This window comes from Erpetoichthys calabaricus, chromosome 1, assembly GCF_900747795.2.
Source record: "Erpetoichthys calabaricus chromosome 1, fErpCal1.3, whole genome shotgun sequence".
Classification (NCBI taxonomy): domain Eukaryota; kingdom Metazoa; phylum Chordata; class Cladistia; order Polypteriformes; family Polypteridae; genus Erpetoichthys; species Erpetoichthys calabaricus.
Window position 1 is genome coordinate 229,484,743 of NC_041394.2, and position 22,222 is coordinate 229,506,964.

At 36.1% G+C, this 22,222-nt stretch overlaps 1 protein-coding gene across 1 annotated transcript in view; it reads right to left on the reverse strand.

The window, feature by feature from the left end:
* Window positions 1–2,601: 2,601 nt before the first annotated feature.
* Window positions 2,602–22,222, reverse strand: part of kif21a (kinesin family member 21A) — a 226,819-nt gene continuing 207,198 nt past the window's right edge. Inside the window, 5 exon segments of the mRNA XM_051935118.1 lie at window positions 2,602–3,768; window positions 4,398–4,597; window positions 8,438–8,608; window positions 15,178–15,295; window positions 19,043–19,207. Of these exon segments, the coding sequence (XP_051791078.1) occupies window positions 3,675–3,768; window positions 4,398–4,597; window positions 8,438–8,608; window positions 15,178–15,295; window positions 19,043–19,207 (748 nt within the window). The 3' untranslated portion in view covers window positions 2,602–3,674.

A 22,222-nucleotide genomic window follows, 5' to 3' on the forward strand; every position in this document is an offset into this window, starting at 1 on the left:
TAATTCACAAGTTTCACAATTAAAGGATTTAATGTATAGTTTAAATAATCTTACATTTATTTATTCAGCAATCTGAGCAATGCTTTCATGGCATAAGGATATATATATATAAATGTAATGAATTATTATTATTATTATTATTATAATGATTAATCAAACTTTAACATGAAGCAAATCCTCATATTGTGTAAGTAAATGCCAATCATACCTGGATTAATTCAATTGCTTTAGGCTTAAGCTATTTTATTAACTTATTAATATAAAGTGAAATTTGCTTGATGGATCTCCATTCAGTCACTTTGTGAACTTATTAAACTTTTCATCACTGGGTGAAACCACTGAAAGCAGGATACCAGTCGACTGCAGAGCATACTCAAGTAGACACTAACACAAGGTCACTTTGAGCTTGACTTTGGGCAACATAACAGGTGCATACCGGGGACATGGGGGGGGGGAAAGATTACCTGAAAAATACATAAAATGACAAGAGAGACTGGGAAAACGCCACAGAGTTGGTCAGTGCAGTTGACCTGGGGTCCTTCTCTGGATTCTTTATTCTAATCAGCTATATACACACACATTACATACTATTTTAATATACTTAGGACACGTTTGTGAGGAGGAGAATTAATAGTTCAATCAAACTTTAAAAGTTACTTTTTCAATCTAGAGGTGCCAATTTAAAAAATGTTACGCGTGGACCGTTCCTTTTTTTTTTTTTTAAATTGAATATCTATTATTTTCTTTTAGGTCTTAAAGATGGGCATAAAACCTTAAATCAAATCAAATACAGTACATAGTCATATTATTTTTACACTTCCTGCATTTCCTTACTCCAGTGTAGAAATGCTGAAAAATCCCCAAGGGTTATTACTTTTCTAGATCTTGAAACAGAAGGTCATTAATTCATCTTAAAAGAAAATTGTCTACTCTGATGCTTTATGGGCAGGCAGCTTAAATTGTTCTCCTACTGCTTACCTATTTATTGAAAACAACCAGCAAATATTATGCCTAGAACTAAGAAATATGATAAAACCAAAGCTTAATTCACTTCATGGGCATTTAATGAAGTTTCAGTGAAGCTTAAAATTCAGAGTGTACACTGTGATCTTTAGACTGAGGCCTGCTTGGAATTCACAGGATAAATAAAAACACTGTACATAGAGGGCTCAATGACTCTTGAATAACTTACTTACCACTGTAAGAATAACACTATATAGCACCTGACTCGACACAGATTGGACACGGGAGGCACGTGTAAAATAAAGCAAATACTTTTTATTTTGTCTGTGGGCTACGCCTTCCTCGTACCCACAGACACAACACAGTCCCAAGCACAAGTACCACAATAACACCAAGCACTTTCTCTCTCTTCCACCACCACTCCTCCACAAGCTTAGTCTTCCTCCTCCTCCCGACTCTGGCCGCTGGCTCCCTTTTATCAGGCACCCAGAAGTGCTCCAGGTGGTTGATTGCTGACATCCAGGTAAGGATTGCTGCACTTCCGGGTGGGGCGAAAGCAGTGCCCAAAAGGGGCCAGCAGCACCTGTTGCAGCACCCCCTGGCGGCGCCTGCGGAACCCCCCCAGAGCTGCACAGAACTCCAACCCCTATGAAGCTCTGGGGGAGTCCGAGGCACCGCTGCAACCCAGGGAGGCTGCCATCTAGCGTCCAGGGGGAGATACTGGGCTTCCCACCCTTGTCCGCCTGGCAGATGTGATGGAGCGTCCCAGCCAGGCATGGGCCCCGGCCATCCGTCACACCACTATTAAAAAGGCTCCTTCATTTTCAGCGTATTATTTTAGCATGTATTACTTTTAAACACATGGACTGCAGATATTACCCATTTCCCTTATGTTTCATATCTCATTATCCTGCAGTGACAGTATGCTCTGTAATGGAAGTAATGCCAATGATGGGCCAAATTTCAGACCCCTTTGTGGTCACTGTTTACCTGCACCATATTTATTGAAGCGGAGAACAGTTGTTTCAGGATAGTAGCATTTTGAACTAGAAACATTTAAATAAATGCTTATTCAAAGGCAAAATAAACCAAGTGATTAGCACTACAGACTCACCACTTCAGAGTACTAGACATAATAATCACCATTTAGGTCAATGTCACATTATGCAAGTCCTTGTCATGGGGTAGATCAGATTAGCTGGCCACAGTTGCAGATCATATTGGTTTAAACAACTGAAAACCACTGCCCATGTCACATTTAGAGACCGAGGGCTGACCTTCTGGCACAGTTGTGCATGCTCCTTTTTGTGACAGCCACGAACAATGTGCTGCCTGTCAGAGCTGGCACTGTACTAAGGTTTAACAACTATGGCAAGTTCAGCTACAGTCTCTGACCTTTATTGCATTTTACTGGTGGTATGTAAAACAAGACACATCGGACAAACGAGCTTCTCTTGTGTGTGAGGTCCAAACTCCTGTGCAGCCTGATGAAGTCTGTACTGTATGCCCTTTTATCCGTTCTGTTTTAGATAGATAAATAGAAAGACAGACATATTTTATTGTTCCCCAAGGGGAAATGAAACTTTACAGAAGTTTAAGAAAAAAAATGTTTCAAAGGAAAAGACATGAAACAATTACTCTTAAACAGAAGAGAATTTATTTTAAGCTTCACCTCGCAAGTAAGCAACATTCTATCAGAGTTAGGATTAATTCACAGCTGAATCAAGTTCAGAAAAAAATTCTTATATACAATAAAGCTTTTTTAAAAAATCAAATCCAAAAATCAGATGATTCTGAGCAGCCAGAAAAAAATTGATTGCCTATAATCTACAGCATTTCAGAATTCATACAGGCACAGTGTAATATTTCCTTTATTTAAACCTACAACTATGTACAGCTTGGATATACTAAAAAGTCAGCTCTCTCTTGTTTGTCAAATTTAGCAATAAGATTAAATGCACCTATAATACTCTGTATTATGCCAATTAGCTCAAAAATACAGTATGTGCAGGCCCAGTGTTGGCAAATACTAAACATTACATTGTCAGTAGCCATCTTTAGACTGAATGCGGAACATTTTAAGGACAAACGCATGTTAATCTAGACTGTGAAAGGCAACAAATACTGCTTAGAGTGGACATGTTAAGCACCAGCAAGCTAATCACTGGAATGTAACAGATTGCTAGGCTGTTGAGAATTAAATAGACTAACAAACTTTGGTCACCTATAAATTGCAAACATTAAAGCAAACCTTACAGGCTTAAGAGCAACATATTCTTCTACACAGCCACTAAAAGGCTATTTTACTTCAAATTTTATTTGTTCCCAAAAACTACTACTTATACCTCTTGCTTTGTGTTTAAGACCAGTGTAAAGTCAGTCACAGCTTCTAGTAGTCCTCTTCCAGTGTCTGAAAGCTGTCAAATGGATCATCTTTTTCTCAAGTTTAAGAGCACATTTGATTACTTAGTTTTAAGGACACCAAAAAAGCTGCTAAAAAATTAGCCCATATTAGACCATGAGTTGGAAACTCTGCATAGCATTTGACTGAACAGCTAAAACACTACACTTTAAACCTGATATAAATTATTCAAGAGAGAAAAACAAAACAAAACAAAAAACATTATTAGCAGAGGTTTTTTAAATATTATCATTTCATTAGAAAAGTGCATAAAGTGCAGCATTCTTTTCACAGTTTCTTCTTTCTCATATCAGTTGCTGCTCACTTCATCAGTTGTGTCTGGAGTGTCCGAAGTTTGTCCATCAATAATGCCTTTGGCACGCCAGATTTTTACTGTACGATCACTATAAAACAAGGAAGAAAAAAAATGTTAGCTTAAGAAGGCAAGAGTCACTAGCCTAAAATATGATAATACATCATAAGCTAAACTTGCTAAGTGTACTAAGTAGGTAAATGAAACATCAGGATGACAATTTTTCAGAAAGACTGGGACATAAGATTAAAACCATCTTTGCTTTAATCATTTTTCAGATATGTATAGAGCACTAACAAATAAAATCAGGTGGAATCCAATCTGATTCCTAGCTGGTAACTTTTTGTTTAGCAATGACATATTTTACTGTTTTTGTTTGCTTTCCTCAGAGAACACCACTGTCCTCCCACAATCCAAGAACCTCACACGTTGATGACAGAATTAGCCCCATATGAGTGAGTGTAGTATGCCAAAGGACTGGTGTCTCCTGGTTTCAGCTCCCTATGATTCAATTTCCTAAAATTGTTTAAAACTGTTGCTGCTATTTGCTAGATATTATCTTCTTCTGCAAATGATAATTTACTTCAATGTTTTGTAGCTTTCAGGTACATTCTTATGATGTACTAGGAATGCTAAAACACAAGGAAGGTTTGCAGTAGTTTGTAGTCCCAACTTTAAATCTAGTCATGCATTGTTTGTTATGACTATGATGGAACTTACTCTGATGCTGTAAACACAAGGGAAGAATTGGTGGAAATCGCATTTATAGGACTTTCATGGCCCTTCATTTCTCCCAGAGATGAAAAAGAATCCACATGCCACAGCTTCAAGACTCCGCCTCTGCAACCACTGAGAAGGGCCTGACTTCCTGGCACAATCCCCAGAGCACACACCCAATCCCTGTGAGCATTTGGAACTTGCTGGAAAAAAAGTGTTTTATTAGTTAGAATATGCCAAAGGGGCTAAAACCTGTAATACTCAAAGTTCAACAAACTAATTATATGTTGCTTCAAATTCAACACAGTAGACTGAAAACTCATCTGCAAGTAATGTCTTTTGAAGAGTGTTCCCTCTGCAGAACACATACATCACAGTGAGACTTCGATGCTCATTTTTCTGATCAAGTAACACATACTAATAATAGTAGTGTTTGACAAATGTTAGATAGTGTCTTTTGAAAGTCTTTGCCTTTATACTTACTGGGCAGTTGGTCTGTCTTATAAAATAAACAGCTTATGAAATACAACAACCTAACCTCAATCCCAGCTCTGTATACAATTATCAGCCTATTTCTATATTACTGTTTGTTAGCAAAATATTAGAAAAGGTTGTAGAAACCCAATTTAAATCTGTACTACTCAATTTACACATTTTTGTTCCTTTAAAATCTAGTTTTCAAAAGCAGCCTTCCACTGAGACTGCTCTTTTAAAGGTCTATAATGATGCAGGGAATTGTTCCATACTTGTTTTACTTGACCTTAGTTCAGCCTTTGATAATGTAGATCACAACATTTTACTTAATAGACTTAGACTTAGTTGGATGGTATTTCTGGTTTTGCCCTAAACCAGGGGTCTGCAACCTTCACTATGAAAAGAGCCATTTTGCCCCCTCTTCCTCCAAAGAAAAATAGTCTGGAGCCGCAAAACATAACACAGCTGATAAACTTTTAAAAGTTTTAATCTTTTTTAAGATTTTACATGTTACAACCACGGAATACAACAAACAGAAGTGCAGTGTGCATGTGTAGGGCTACTTTGAAATAAATTAAACTGAACTATGCAGGCCTATTTGGGTCCTTCCTATACCTGTGTAAAATTAAAATAAAAACTAGCCCACTTTAATATAAATAAAACATTTAGCTGTAGCTTAGCAGCTTTAAAAAAGTAAACATTAAATTCCATTTCAGTGTGCTGAATCAACTGAAGCACCTGAACATACAAAAAAACCTACATCAGCTCCGGGTCCGAAATGAATGTGTTTTGTTTTTCTGAAAAATAATAGCTTATTAAATGCTATTGTTGTCACCTGTTTAAAGTGACTTCTGTTTCTGAAGTTCGCTGCTGATCATCTCTATGTCGGGGCTGTACAATGTGACTTTGACCTTCACACAGGACTGCAGGCTCTCATGTGTGAGGCGGGAGCGATATTTGGACTTTATGAAGTTCATGCTTGAGAAAACTTGCTCACTTAAGTATGTTGAGCCAAAGATGGACAGGACTCCAAATGCATATTTTTTCATGTTCATATACGTTTCGGGAATGGCACTCCATGTGTCGAAAACAAATTTGTCGGGTTTGGGGAGGTTTTAAATATCACTCCATTTGTGCTCTTTAGCGAGAGTAGCCTTCTGATGGGTGACTTCTTCAAGATCCGCTGTCAGGCATTTGAACTTGGACACCCATTAATCTTTATCTGCTATGTCGTCCAGTTCAATTTCTAGATCGGGCTTACTCCTGTGAATGCGGATGTGTTCAGCAGGGATGGGTCGATGTCCAGGGGTGTGACAGGGAAGGAGAGAGTGTGTGTTTTTCCTTTCTGAACTCACTGAATCTTTCTCTAAATGCAGCTTGCATTTTCTGAACAATTTCCCGTTTGTTTTTAAAGTCGGAGAATAGATGCTCTGATATTTTTATGAACGATTCTTTCATGTATTCTCCGTCTGTGAACGGCTTACCCCTCCTTACGATCTCTTGAGCTGCCACAAAACTAGCGGCTGTAGTTGACTGTGTAGAAGTGATCCACTTTTTGAAAGTATGTTTGCTCTGTTCAGCTTTCCGTTGCAGTTCCGAAATTGCTCTCTTTCGCTTATCTTCACTTGGGTATTTTTCAGTGAATGCTGAGGGCTTGTTTTGAAAATGTCTTTCAACGTTACATTTTTTGTTGTTCGATAATTTATCGCCACATATTAAGCACACCGGTAAGCCAGCGTCGTTGGCGGTGAAGGCAAATGCTTCTGTCCACGCAGAATTAAACTCTCTAAATTAGATGTTAAAATGTGTAACAGTAGTAGTAGTAGTAAATAAACATATATATATATATATAAATACAAGTTAAATTAAGAAATTGCCATTATTCATTTTCATGGTTTTTATTTTTTTGTCAAGGCCAAAGGGAGCCACTACAAGGAGGCTGAAGAGCCGCATGTGGCTCCAGAGCCGCGGGTTGCCGACCCCTGCCCTAAACTGTTTTTTATCCTGCTTTTGAAATACAGTATGAGCTTTTCTGTTAGTATGAATAAGTTTTCATCTGCCACTGCTTCCCTAAACTATGGGGTTGCCCAAGGTTCAATCCTTGGTCCATTGTTATTTTCATTTTACATCCTTCTTTTAGCAGGTATCATTCAGTCTTTTAAAGACATCTCTTATCACTTTTATTCTTATGACATTCAGCTGTATATTTCTTTTAAATCACACCAGCTTGATAAATTGTCCACCTTAGTCAATTATATTTCATGGATAATAGAGTGGCTCTCTAATATTTAAATTCTAGTAAAACCGAAACCATGATTATGGCTTCCCCGACACTCACCTTAAGACTTATCTGGCACTTGTATCCTTCTGCATGACTGCTAAGTCCAGTGATCAAAACCTTGGAGTTATAATTTGATTACTCTCTGAGTTTTAACTCACTCGTTAAATATTTTTCTTGTTCCTGTTACTTTCAATTAAGGAACATTTCAAAATTGCGATTATAGAAAATGTTCATGCATTTGTTTCCCTGCTTGGACAAATGGTCCCTTTTGGGTCTTCACACTATACAAAATGCAGCAGTCAGGTTGGTAACGTGTTCTAGAAAGAGAGATCATATTGCACCAGTTCTACAGTATATACTCTTTACATTGGCTTCCAGTGGATTTTAGGATTCGTTTTAAAATCCTTGTACTTGTGTATAGAGCACTGAATGGACACGCTCCAGTCAATTTATCCAGTCTCTTTCTCAAACTTACTGCCTCTCACAAATTTATATCTCAGGCTCTGAATCTGTTAGCTGTTACATGCACATATTTAAAAACAAGAGGGTTAGAGCCTTTTAATCCTTTGCACCAAAGATTTTGGATCTCCCTCTTCACTTTCACATGGCTGACTCTGAGGACATGACTTTGATGTTTAGTCAGGCTATTTTTTTTATTTACTTTTTTACTTTTTTTATTTGATAGACACATTAAGCTACTTAATATACTAAAATCTATGTCTTGCCTAGCTTAATCTTTTTTTTTACTTTTCTTTTATTGTACATGGCTTTGTGACTTCTTGTCTATGAAATGCACTTTATAAATTAATCTTGCTTACTTTAGCTCTCACTGCCCAACATTCCCTTTCTACTATAAAATATTGCAGGTGAAATTCTCCCTCCATTGACCTAACTGGTTAAAAATAATCTGCTGGAAAAAGTTGAAATTTGACTTATGAATGTGCTCCATGTTGATAAAAAGCAGTGGAGTGACAAGTAAACTGAAAAGGCTACAATAAAATGTTATAAAACATGATTTTTTTTTGCTGTCCACAAAATGAAATATTGGGCATTGAACATATTCATCATTTTACATTTTAATTTTTTTTGAATACTGCTGATCTTATTTTTGAATGGCTCACAAATGTAAAACAAATACTGCAAAAATATGCATGGGGGTCTTATCAATGGGTTAAAAAGTTCTCTACTTATCTATCCATTCTTAACAAGGTGAACAATAAGGACAAAAAGATTACCTCAAGCAAACAAAAGCACGGTCTTTAAATATAGTAGTAAAAATGTCTCAAACCTGAAGGAGGTCTTTGTGTGAAAGGTCCCACTTTTTAATTCCATTATCCCTTGAGCCACTAAAGAAACTGTCCCCATTAATGACAAGAGATTCAATCCCATCATAGTGTGGAGGCTCAAAGTTAAATGTGGGACAAATGGTTCCAAGTGCTCCTTCCGTTACCTCAAACATCTAGAAAAAAAACACACAACAGAAGTCTATATCCAAAGTACACTTACTGAACTTGAAAAAAAGAGGTAAATGACTATATGAAAAAAACTTAAAAATCAATTTAAATTTTTGGTTAACCAATAAGAAAAATTCATCAGAAAAAACTTTCACATATAACGAGTGTTTCACATAAAGTCAACTTTAAAGATAAAAATGTTGAGTGTTTTAATTGCTTTCATCTAAGTTATAAATGACTTATGAAACAAAACTCAAACTGATCCATTTTAACTTAAATTTCTCCCAAACTGATAAAGGAAATAAACACAATGAACAATTTGTTGATTTACATTGAACTACTTCAAAAACACTTGTACAAATAACAAACGCAGAAGATTATTACACTGATAGGCATAAATGTTCATTTTTGGTTGGCACAGTTTTAATGTGAGTAGTACGTTGGCATAACATGGAGTATTACAGCCTCATGGCAGGACGCTGTCTGTGACTGTGTAGTTTGCATATTATCCTTGTACCTGTACTTTTTTCAGGTACTATGGCTTCTCTTCTATTATTTCAGACATGTGTTTGTGTTAGGCTGATTGGTGACTTTAAATTAGCCTAGTACTAGTGATATGAGAGTGTGTGTGTAAATGTGCCCAGTGATGACTGGCATTTGATCTAAGGATGCATCTGATGGTACCAGGATAGGCTATGACACTAAGTGTTGGATTTATCAGAGCTAAAAATGAATAGATGGAAAGATCAGCATTGAAAGGACAGATTGTTTAGTTAAAGTACTATAAATGGACAGCATGAACATGGTTACAGTATATATATGCTTTAAATATAGGCAGAAATAATGGTACAAATACTCAACAGACACAAAACATTTTCTAGTGTATGTTAATCAAAGTGGCAGTGCAGGTAAGGTATTAATGTAGACAATCATGATAGTCACTATAAGAAATGCTGTATAGTAAATCTAAACTATTCAATTATATACATAAATTTCAGTTGTAGCAAAAAGTTTAGTTAGTGGCTATAAGCTGTGATGCTTTGTTTAATTTTTCATTTGAGAGCAAATGTAACCCTATATTACTTTACAAAACATGTTAAAAACTATAATATGTGGGTAGACTATTTTATTGAGATTGTTATAAAGAATGACTAGTATAAAACAACACATAATCTTATTTTTGGTTGAGACAACTACAGACAACTTGAGCAACATCACTAATATAGCTACTATCACTGGCAAATATTAAATGAAATCCACAAAAAATACTAAATACTACAATACTAAAAAAGACTACTCATATTTTTGCCTAAGGACAAATGAGACTTGTTCATAATTTAACCAAGTGTTTAAAAAATATGTAGATGTATTTTAAGATAAGGCAGAAACAAATACAAGGTGGCAGTCTGAAATAAACATGGCATACACAGAATTATTAACAACCAGTAGTATGGGTCAACAAATGACGCAGCAACTAAATTATTACAATATATTTATTTATTTATATTTAAAAATATTCATAAAGTTTTAATCTGCATTACAAATTTTAATGCAATACTGAAACAAGTTCCCAGGCATGTCATGATATACATATACCTAGAGGAGACAGTAAAGACTAATGAGTCTTCAACCTAAAATCCTGAAATCAGACACCTGTTTGGAGAGTAGGTCCTCAAAAGTTTTACAAAAAGCACAACTAATGAGAAAAAACAAAAAAACAAAAATTGGCATCTACAACATAATTGAATGCATAAAAAAATCATGACCAAAGGAAGCAATGTATGTAAAATGCTGAAAACTACCAAAGAAATTCTATGCACATTAGTAATTAGCTAGGTGTGACATTATTGTTGTCAATATGTTGGCTTAAATTAACAGAGCAGAGTGCAAGAAACTTTTTTCATTTGAGTCAATTGACAAGTTGAACCGTAAATGATTCCCTCAAACATTAAAATTATATTTAGATTTATTTTTGTCAACATGACAAATTTAACGTGAGCTTGTTCTCACTCTAAAGTTAACTACAGTCTTATTGGTACTACAGCCACCAAATCATTCAAAAATTTGCATTTTAAATATTCATAACAAATATATGTTTAAACATAACCAAACTTAAGTTCTACATTTTGGGTGCTACATGTATGTTCTACTACATACTGTTGCTATTATTATTATACTTATTATTTTACCTTTTTCTTTTCCTAACAATGTATTTAAAAGATATCATGTTTTTATGACTCCAGCTTGTGGCTTAAAAGATAACTGTCAAACAAATGTGACAATTGAAAACATTCCCCTTCATAAAGACAAGATTCTCCATGCAAACAAAGCAAAATAATTAAACAGCAATGCTGCTGCTGAGTAGAAAGGACCTGCACAACACTAATTCAGTTCTGCTGGTGGAACCAAATTACATTAAGTATTTTTTTCCCTTGCAGTTGCTGATTAATTGTTTTTAGTTATAGCCAAATATTTTATTCATTATTTGTCACTTCAGCAATCAGTTATACGTAGTCTATATGTGAAAGTACATGTTAGCCAAAGTACTTAAAAACAAGCACTGAAGATATTGAAAATGCTCCTTAAAATGATGATTTTTTTTCTATTCAATAAAGTAAAAAAGGGAAATCAGAAATATTTCAGGAATTTTTAATCTTTAAAATGAAAGGAAACTAGTTGTCACTTGCTTGAGGTGATGGCTGTTTAAAAGTTATAGCATGATAATAGCATTTAGTCAAACACCTCTGGCCTAAAAACAAGCAGGAATACAATCAGGAGTATCACAATCTGATGCTGTTCGTTTTCAAATAATACTGCATTAGTGCGATGATGTTTTCTGATTGGTACTATTCAGGTCATAATGATTTCTTCAAAATGTCACATATATTGTCTCTTTCTTTTTTTCCTTGGTGCTGCGTTAACAACATGAACAAGAAGGTGTGAGCTTATTTAGTGCAAACAGGAACATGCAGGTAGGCCAGTTGCTGTGTGCTACAACATGCTTGACCTGGCAGTGATCAACGCACATGTACTGTGCAAGGCATGCACGGAGTCTACTGAGAAAAGAAGAGTGTTCTTTGCTCATATTGCAGAGGAACTTCGTTGTCGCTTCTTACAAGAATAGGTGATGGAAAAAGAAAAAGAGGATGCAATATCGACAAGCTTCTGTTCCAAGACCGCCACTTCTCCCAAACTGTCAGTGTCAGGTGATCCTTCAATATAATAGGAACCACAGCATAGAGAGAAGTGTGTACATTGCAACACGTACACATGTCGTAAATGTAGGAAGGACGGTCCTTGGGTGTGTGGGAACTGTTAACATTTGAATTTGATGATTTCATATAACATGGAACTGACCTCTCTGTACTATTATGTCCTCAGCATGTCCTGGAGTACAAAAGAAACAACACCACGCACCAAAATGTGGAGACTGGGCAAGATCGGGGAAAACGCAGTCACTGATTATAACCGCAAGAAGGTAGGCGAATGAATATGAATAATGTTGCATCAGTGTCACAATGTTTGCCAAAATGTACTATACAGGTCATAAAATGAATAATTCCAAATATCATATACTATATATATATATATATATGTATATACCTATGTCTCTGTTTCTTTGTCAGTACAGCTTTGACATCATGGACCATAAGGTGCATACTAATTCAGTGCGGCAGGAACACTCAATAAAACTGAATAAAAAAAAAAATTCAACTGACAATGAGATACCAGGAAGGCAGATTCACCAGCACTTGTGTGTCAGCTTTTATCCCTCCAGATGAGAGAATTTCCAGTTCCATTGTCTCAAAACACCACTCACATCTACAGTTATTCCCAGTTTCAAATAAAAACTAACAGCGTCAGATCTGGTGTTGTGGTGGTGCTTTGGGGATTGTCGGGTCGTGACCATGACTGAGAGAATAAAAGTGGAAAAAAAAAAAAAAAACGCTTACTTTTATAAGTACTATAAATGTACCCCGGCTGTTACAGACACAAATAAAATGTATGTTTTTATTGTACTGTATAATATTAACAATAAGAGCAGCTCACTACTCAAAACGGTAAATTTGTGAGGCAGGCTGAATTGAATCTGTGGCCTCTTGATTACAAGTCAGCAGTTCTTACCGCTGCACAATAGAAGCTGTTGTATTATGCTTGCACCTTTTGTGAAAGTGTTTATTTGATATTTGGACTTCAGGCTTCACACATTATATGCTTCAAGTCTACATTTTGTCATTTATTACTAAAACATGAAAAATGTTTCTGTTTTAACGATGTGTTTACATAGATTGCTGTAGACACGGAACACACATGAAATGCATGTGTTCCAAATAACGATACAGTAATCCCTCACCTATCGTGGGGGTTACGTTCCAGAGCCCCCCGCGATAGGTGAAAATCCGCGAAGTAGCGACCTATATTTATTTTATTATTTATACATATTTTAAGGCTTTATAAACCCTTCCCACACTCTTATAAACACTTCCTATGCTCTTAAACACTTTCTACATTCTTAAACACCGCAGACCAACACTGCACACTGCACGCAGCAATCAGATGTCGATGTGTCTGCACTCGCTTTGTGAAGGGGGGCAGCTGAACTCACGCTGAGCAGAAATGGACTTTGTGCTGCTTCTGCCAAAATGTCTGCTTGTCGCTCTGCGCGTTCGGAAGGAGGAGGAGGAGTGGGGGTGTGTGAGAGCTGAACGCACGTTCGCTCAAACCCCCCTCCCCGGAGGCGCAGTACACTCCTGCCACTTCGCATTGTCAAGGGGGTGGGGAGCTGAATGAACGCTAAGGAGAAGTGGACTTTGTGCTGGCTTTGTGCTGCTTCTCGCTCTGCCTGTCAATAATTTAAAAGCCTGTACATCACCAATTTTCCTGTCTCACTGTCTTGTCTTGCGTAAAGTTAAAATGTTTTATAATAGTGAGATGCTACTCATATCCTTAGCCCGACATCCACATATCATATGTGTTAACAAAGTGTGTTTTATAAGTTTACATGTGTTTAAAGCATGTGGGATGGGTATTTTAAGGCTTAAACTATAAAAATGTTTATTTATATGGTCTTTCTATATCACGGATTTTCTCCTGTTGCTGATGGGTCTGGAACATAACTTCCGCGATGGGCGGGCAATCACTTGTATTTAAAAACCCGCGAAGTCGTGAATCCGCGAAAAGTGAACCGCGAAGTAGCGAGGGATTACTGTATAATATTTATTCTCTAAAACTCCAGCACTTAACTCCAAGATAATCAAGGCATGAGCTGGGAGAGATTTGTGCCCTTTCTGCATTGGTTGGGGGGATGGTATAGTAGGCTGCCTTCTGCTTGTGTTGATCGACACATTTACAAGACAAAAGACACTGAATCGAGAGGTGCGAAGGGATTTAAGGTTGGCCAGAATTATGAGATTTTTCGTAGGCTTTGATAATTCTAGTGTTAACACTATGAAACACTTTTATATGTAGTTTTCACTCACATTTTCCTCACGCATTGTGCTGTTCTAGTTAAGGGTTGAACCAGGAGAGGCTTAAGATTAGCACCATCTAGTGGTGAAATTAAACATTCCTATACTTGAGGAACAGCCTGTCACTGGGCGATGATATCATAAAGCTGCGCCACAGAGAGTAAAAAACAAAACAGAGAGCACATGTTTGTCTCACTTCCTGCTTTGAACGTTCAGTTTGGCTTAAAAGGCATTGTTGGTATGTAGAACTGTTTATAGAAGTTCAATTCTCTGTTTTTGATGCATGTTTGTGAATCTGTTATTATTTAAAGAAGTATTTTAAAGGTTCTAGCAACTTTCCGCTGTTATAAGTTTTCACTGCACTATAAAAGTACTTGTGAGCGTACCTTTTTCAGACTTTAACAGCTTTGCCAGTGCGCATAGATAACGTGTCATTCAAGTGAAGTTATTTATTTATTTTTTATATGTTTGTAAAGAATAAGTAATTCTCACATTATTGTATTTACGATTTATTTGTAGTTTTACCCTATTCCAACTGGCTTCAGTAAAGAAAGCAAACAGAAAACTCTTGTCTGTGTGGTCATTGGAAGGGAGTTTATCTGACTGTCGACTCAGGCAGGGCGCTTGAGGCAGAGGGCAGGACACGCATCATTGTGCCTTCCTAAGTAATTTGTCTACATGCAGTCACACATTAATGCAGTACAGTTATATTTTCAGAACACTGATACTGAATTAGTACCGAAATATCAGTTCTGGTGACACTCCCTATCATGTGCATCTGAACCTGCATTATCAGTAAACCATTTACTAACTCCATACTTTCTAACATCATTCCTTATTTCTAAGAGAGAGATAGAAAAGTTCAATCAGCAACAGAATTGAGTTAAATTAAGAAACTGGTTGCAAAATAAGCCTGCAGGCAAAGAAGAAACAGGTCTTATCCCCATGCCTACATTCTCCACTTTGCTGTACTGTATGTGTCTGAGGCCTAGACAACATATGTACCATGAATCAAGTCACTATAGAAAAAAAAATCTAAATTTAGAGACTTTTACTGTAAAATAATTGGAGCATGTATTTGTACACATCACTTCAAATTTAATTACCTTTATATAGTGGTCTTTTGACCCAGTGATAATCATGTCTTGTCCATTTCCAGTTTGATCAACAGTGAGACACATAACAGGTCCAAGATGACCAGATAATTTTCCTGTGGACAGAAACCTATGAGGGAACAAAAAAATAATATATTTCAATGGATTTTAAAATGTTCTCATGTGTTTATTCCTGTTAATCATATACACAATAGCAATTGTATCTGCTGAAGAAAACCTACATTGGATTCAGAAAGTATTCACATACCTTTGTTTTCTATACACCTATATGTTTAAAACACAATTATTGTTGCTCATGTTTCCAGTAAAGTTTGCAAATTTACTAAAACTCAAAAACTGAAATCTCTCATTCATGTAAGTATTCAAGCCCTTAATTCAGCATTTTAATAAAACCATTTGACAATAATTACAACTTCAAGTCTTTTTGGGTTAGTCTTTACAAGTTTTGCACACATGAACTTGGGCAGTTTATCCCACTCTTCCTGGCAGATCCTCTCACGCTCTGGTAGATTACGTAGGGAATGTCTGTAAATGGTCATCTTCACATCTCTCCACAGATGTTGTATGTAGTTTGAGTCTGGTTGTTAGCTGAGTCACTCAAAGACTTGTCTCAATGCCACTTCAACATTTCCTTAGCTACATGCTTTGGGTAACTGTCTGAAGTTGTATGCACTCTGGACTAGGTTTTATTCTGCATTCATTTTTCCCTCAACTCTGATCAGCCTCTCTGACCCTGTTGCTGAGAAGCACCCTCATAGCATGATGCTGCCATCCACATGCTTTATCACAGAGATGGTAATCAGATGGTATTGGCCAAAGCCCTTCTTACCTAGTTACTCAACTCTAATAAGAGTTCTTGTGGTCCCAAATGTCTTCTATTTCACAATTATTGGGACCAGTGTGTTCCTGGGAACACTCAAAGCTTTAGAAATGTTTTAAAAACCTTGCCCTGATCTATGCCTATTCAAAATTTGCTTGTTGTGTTCTACAGAGTTTTTCTTGCACTTCATGGCTTGGTTTTCCTCCTGACATGCCATGTGAATTGTGGTACCTTATAAACAAAGGTATGTGCCTTTCCAACCTATGTCCAGACAATTCAATTTGTAACAGGTTTAGTCCAAACAAGTCCTGGACACAAGTACCTCAAGCATAATTAAAGCAAAAAGGATGCATTTGTCTACAATGTGGAATGCCACAACAAAGGGTATGAATACTTATAAGATTTCAGTTTTTGATTTTTTAAAAATTTACAAATCTTTTAGTAACTATATTTTCAGTTTGTTATTATGGGTTATTGAATTTAGATTGATGGAGATAAACTACATATTTTATCCTGAATTAACAACACAATGAAGTACTGTACGTAGAAAGTGAAGGGCTTTGAATACTTTCTGAATCTACAGTGAATAAACCTGGTTATTGAAATAATAAATGCTGCAACAAAATTGGTTCTTTTAGTGTAAAGAAAGTTATATGAAACAAGATTTAAATGCACATATTATGAGGTTGCTGCACGCTTGCAATAAATAACATGCTGTATCACAGCACTTATGCATGTTTGAAATCAGGTATGGGGAGTTCAGCCACAATCTTGGTCCTTTTGTTTTAGTTTTTCAATTCTGTTGTGGTATAACAAATATAAGGCTTTGGACAGAGGAGACTGTCCTCTGTTTAAATGGTAGAAAATACCAATTTTCCTTCTTTTCTCACTACCATGAGGTATGCACTGTATTTCCAGGTGTGTGCTCATTGGGTTGTTAGCTTTTGCACACATATTAACCTACCACTGAGGCTTGAGACAAAATGAAACCTCATTGATTTTGTTGGGGTGTGTCATTGACCAATCTGGCTGAATTGCTGGAAGTGCTAATCTATAAGATTACATGAACAAAGTCTGCAACTGAAAACTGTTGGAAAAACCATGGGGCATGATAGGGGCTTTATATGTACAGTACTATGAGCTACCTCTATAGAAGATTGGAACTGCAACTGATTTACCTAGATTTTAAGTATGAGTGGCATTAAACCCTTTTGTATTACCAGTATAGGAAAGCGCATTATTTCTGACTGTATGTGTGCTAGTCTTTTAACTGTTCTATCTTTCAGACTTACATTTGTATAAAAAAAATAGCAGTACAACATCAGTAACTTGATGAACCACTGTTATTAGTAGTAGTAATACTTCTGCATGGCAAATAACTTACTTGTAGATGCAGTAGTACAATAGAAAAACAACAGACTCAACTGTCATGACATGCACGCGGCATGTTCTGAGTAATTGACTCATTCATTGAAAGGAGTGTGTTCAAACAACAGCAGTGGGGAGTTTAATTAGAGAATTCATTCATTCTATAAAAAAATCAGGTGTCATTAATTTTCCTTTATTAAGGAAAAAGTGAAGCAAATGTTTCACACATTGTTTATACATTTCCTTCTGAATTGCTAAGAAAAATGGGCCATTCCAAACACTTTTCGGAGGAACAACGCAAGTTGATGAAAAGTTGATTGGAGACGGGAAAATGCATAATGAAATGCAGCAAATTATAGGATGCTTAGCTAAAATGATCTCAAATGCTTTAAAATTGCAAGACGATGCGGGATTCAAACCTGTTACCCAGAGGTTACTAAGCTGTAGCTTATCCATTAAGCCATCTACACAGATCTGTGATGGAGCAGCGTTACCACTGTGACATCTGGTTGAAAATGAAATTCACAAACACACATGTATGCGAACATCTTATTTTGTACCGACTGATTATTGGGCTTCAGCAACATGTCAATTGAGCAGTTTCTTTTTCTTCAGTTTCATTCTTGAATAAAAGCATACTTGTGTTGTTACACTGAAAGTATTTCTTGAATATTTGGGCTTCACACATCCTACACTTCATGTCATAATTATTTCATTATTACTATAAAATATGCAAACATTTTCTGGTTTAGCCATGTGTTCAGCATATCTTGCCTCACATTTCCTCTGTCATTCTGTATTTATACAGATCATTGTAGACACAGAAACACACATGGAATGTATGTATTTCAAATCACAATATTTCATTACCTATATAATTCCTTACAAATGCATTGAAAAACAAACACTACAACGCAGACTTCAGCTGTGAGGATTTCAACAGGGCGATGTCTTCATCAGTGAGCTCTGTAAGCTGTGCTGTTTCGTTGAAGGACAGGTGTGGGGCAGACTGACTACCAGGATGATGCCAGACCTATTGCTGCATCCAAACGGTGCCATCTTTCGCCTTTATACCTGGTGCAGCTGCGCTGTTCTTATGTGTCAGTGGAAGTTTCTTGTGTTAAAGGCTTCTGTTCTCTTTCTCTGATGTAGAACCCTAATCCTCATCTGAGTTCACCTCTGTTATAGCATGCCAACCTTTACAAGTACCATAAATTTATACAGGCTGTTACAGACTCAAAACAAATGTATGTTTTTATTGTATAATAGTAACAATAAGAGCAGCTCACTACTCAAAACGGCAATTCTGGGAAGTGTCCAGGAACTAACCCGTGTCCTCTTGATTATGTGTCAGCAGTTCTTACCGCTACATCACCCAAGCAGTTGTGTCAGCGTCGTACCCTAACTCGATTTCTTTTTGTTTGGTTATATTCTTGAATAAAAGCACACTTGTTTTGTTATATGTGTTCCTTTTGTGGAAGTGTTTATTTGATATTTGGATTTCAGTCTTTACACATTATACATTTCATGTCAAAATTTTGTTGTTAGTACTATAACATGAAAAATGTTTACTGTTTGTCTTGATATTCACTAATCTCTTGCACTTGTGATCTGTATTGTTTTTACATAAAACATATAAAATGTTGACTGATTACTTTTGCAACTCACCTTTTTAGATCCCACATACGCACAGAGTTCCCTGCTGCTGCATACAGGAATGTACCTGTTGGGTTCAGTGCAATCTGATTTATTTGGTTTTCTCCTGTAGGAATAGTTACTGTCCTATTAGTGTTGGCTGCACATGCATCACCTGGTGTCACCTGTCCTGATGAACTAATAAAATAATAATAAAATGACTGAGTAAGTTTAAAGCAGAATATATATATTATATATATATAATTTAACTAGTTTTAAAACGAGGACTCTCACAGACAGAAGATCAATTTACACATCTTTGAAATAGATGGGGGAGCACAGGTTAAAAAAAAAAAGTTTATGTCAACTAATGCTCAAAGAAAAGAGTTTCAACAGGCATTGGATAAAATGAAGGCAGAAAAAAAGAAATTCTGAAATAAGAACAAAAGATATTGTAATAGAGAAAGGTTAAGTTTCTTTGCAAAACCATTTTCTACAAAATGTCTTTAAAGGATTTATGCTGGGAATTTTTCAAGTCAGTCATTTCTTCATATTTCATAATATATATAAATTTGACAAATATTGTATTCTGAAGTGAAGCATTTTTATATATTTTAAATAGGGTTACTGTTCAATTAAAAAATAAACTGTAATGAACCGAACAATTAAATCTTTTAACTGCAATTCACTGCAACTGAATTGCAATTTATGTTATTTCCTTCAAGCATACTAATATTTTTTCTATAAGCAAAAATAACTCAATGATTAATTTCTAATAAAAAAGCACTTTCAATAATTGATTGGCTATCTGTATTAAATTACTTAATTTAGTTTATTGAACAGTTTTTTGTAACAGAAACAACAACTACCAGTCACTACTCGCTACCCCCCTTAGGGGTTACTATAATATTTGGAAAAGAAATGTATATGGTTTGGACTGACAGCATAAAAAATCCTAACAATTACACAAACAATTAAATATTTAAAAAAAACAGGTACAGCTTTTGCGCTGTTGTTACCTGGAAGAGTCATTAATTAGATTGAAAGTATGCATAGGTTAGGCTTTTAAATAACAAAGAATTGACTGAAAATACCTTTTAAATATGAATCTGATATGGTAACTTATTTAGGTGTTGAAAATTGCATATTGTCATAGAATGTATCATTTATGAATTCTAAAATAACTATCTGAACCTTTGGCTCAAATGGACAGAAATATTAGCATTATCAATTTGTGCTGATTACTGCCTAGTTTTATTGTTTTCAATATATGCTAATGTAGGCTATAATGTTCCCTTTTTCTGTTTACCATCAATATGTGGATGTAGCATAATGGTCAGGATGACGTGCAGTCTTCCAAGTGACTGAACATGAAACTCATTCACTTTGCTTTTATGTTTTAATTTTAATTGTTCTCAGGTCATTCTCTGCACTTTGAAAGGGGTACTGTACATATGAAACTATGTGCTTGAAAATACAGGTCAAATATGTCCCCTACTGTATTTTATGATCCAATATAAGATGATCCTGCATTACAAGGGACAAGTGACGACTCTAATGGCATGTGTGTATGAAGACCATTATGATGAAACCACACAAGAAACAATCAAGCACTAGTAACAGAGTTGGATTCATTTGGTGCTGGTTCATGAATTGTGAAGCGTGACCAAATTGACAAAATTAAATAAATGAATTTAGGGGTTCCATTAAGCACATACATTTTCAAAAGCATTAATCTCCCATGTCAACAGTGATTAATCAGCAGCTCTAATTTAAGAAAATACCTAGTCTGTTCTTGCATTTTAAAATATAGGTTGTGGGACCAGTGTCCAAACATGAAAACAAAAGTCTCTGAAGCTTATTGAATACATCCATTTTTCAAGTCAAGCATGTCAGTAAGTATTCATACTCCTCTTGAAATTGTACAAAAGCAAAAGCAAAACATTTTTGTGAAATTCAGCCACTTTAAAAGACTATAGGCTATGTGTTTCACCTCACTGCTTGTCTTCTTCTGTGACAACCTTTTAGCCCCAAAGGTGTTTTTGCAATTTGAAAAAGAAGTCTCCAAGCTCTGTCATTGTCGTTACTGATATTTTGATGGCCATGTGTAAATTGCTGTTCTGTTGACAACTTGACAATATTTTCTTTCGTTATCTGCTATACTGTATTAAACCCAGAGGGGATCAGTCATTGTATAGTGCCTCTGGAGCAATTGGGTTAAGAGCCTTGCTCAAGGGCACAACGGAATAGCATCCCTTCTGGAAGTAACAAGATTTGACCCAGCAACCTTCCAGATACCAGTGCAGATCCTTAGCCTCGGAGCCACCACTCCACCTTAATAATTTAATCGCTGAAAAATGTCACATTTCACAATCACTCACAGTCTTCCACTATGTGCAATAAAAATAATTAAAAGTTTTCTTAAAATTGATACAAAACACAAGTAAGAACTTCCTTATCATATTATGGCTTGACTAAATATTTATCAGGAACAAACAGTGAAGCTGGCTAAACATAGTTACTCACTCAAAGATGTCCTCGTTTGTTTTATTACCATAACCTCAGCAAGATAATATGCACTACAAAATTTGATAATTTTTGGTTTGAAATGCTTCAATATCTGTTTCATTGTAGTTTTGCTCTATTGCATAATGTGTTTTTTTATTTTCAATGTTTTTGTTGTGCATGAACACGACACACCACAGAAACTGAGTTAATTTGTGCGTGTTGATTGGAACTGTGAACTTACTATCGACATGCTAGTGGCCTTGGCACTTTCAAAAATCTAAGATTTTATTTTAAAAAATGAAACAGTGTAACCAGTTCAGTTAATAATTACTGTTATGTGTACAGTAAAAGTGTTGTGCAGCTTCACCAACCTGCACTGTACTGCCTCTAGCTGTGAATCTCACTACATAGGCTATGAAAGGCTACAAACCCAGAGTGAGGGAGCTACCTACAACCACACGCTCATTCAGGAAGTGGTCCCCTGAGGCAGAGCAGGCTCTGAGAGACTGCTATGGAACTACGGACTGGGATATCCTGCAGGGATCTTATAGTGAGAACATTGAGGAGGTTGTTGACTGCACTACTGAATACATCAACTTCTGTATGGACATTGTAGTTCCAGTAAGAACAGTACGCTGCTATGCTAACAACAAGCCATGGATTACAAGTGACATCAAGGGCCTTTTGAACCAGAAGAAAAGGGCT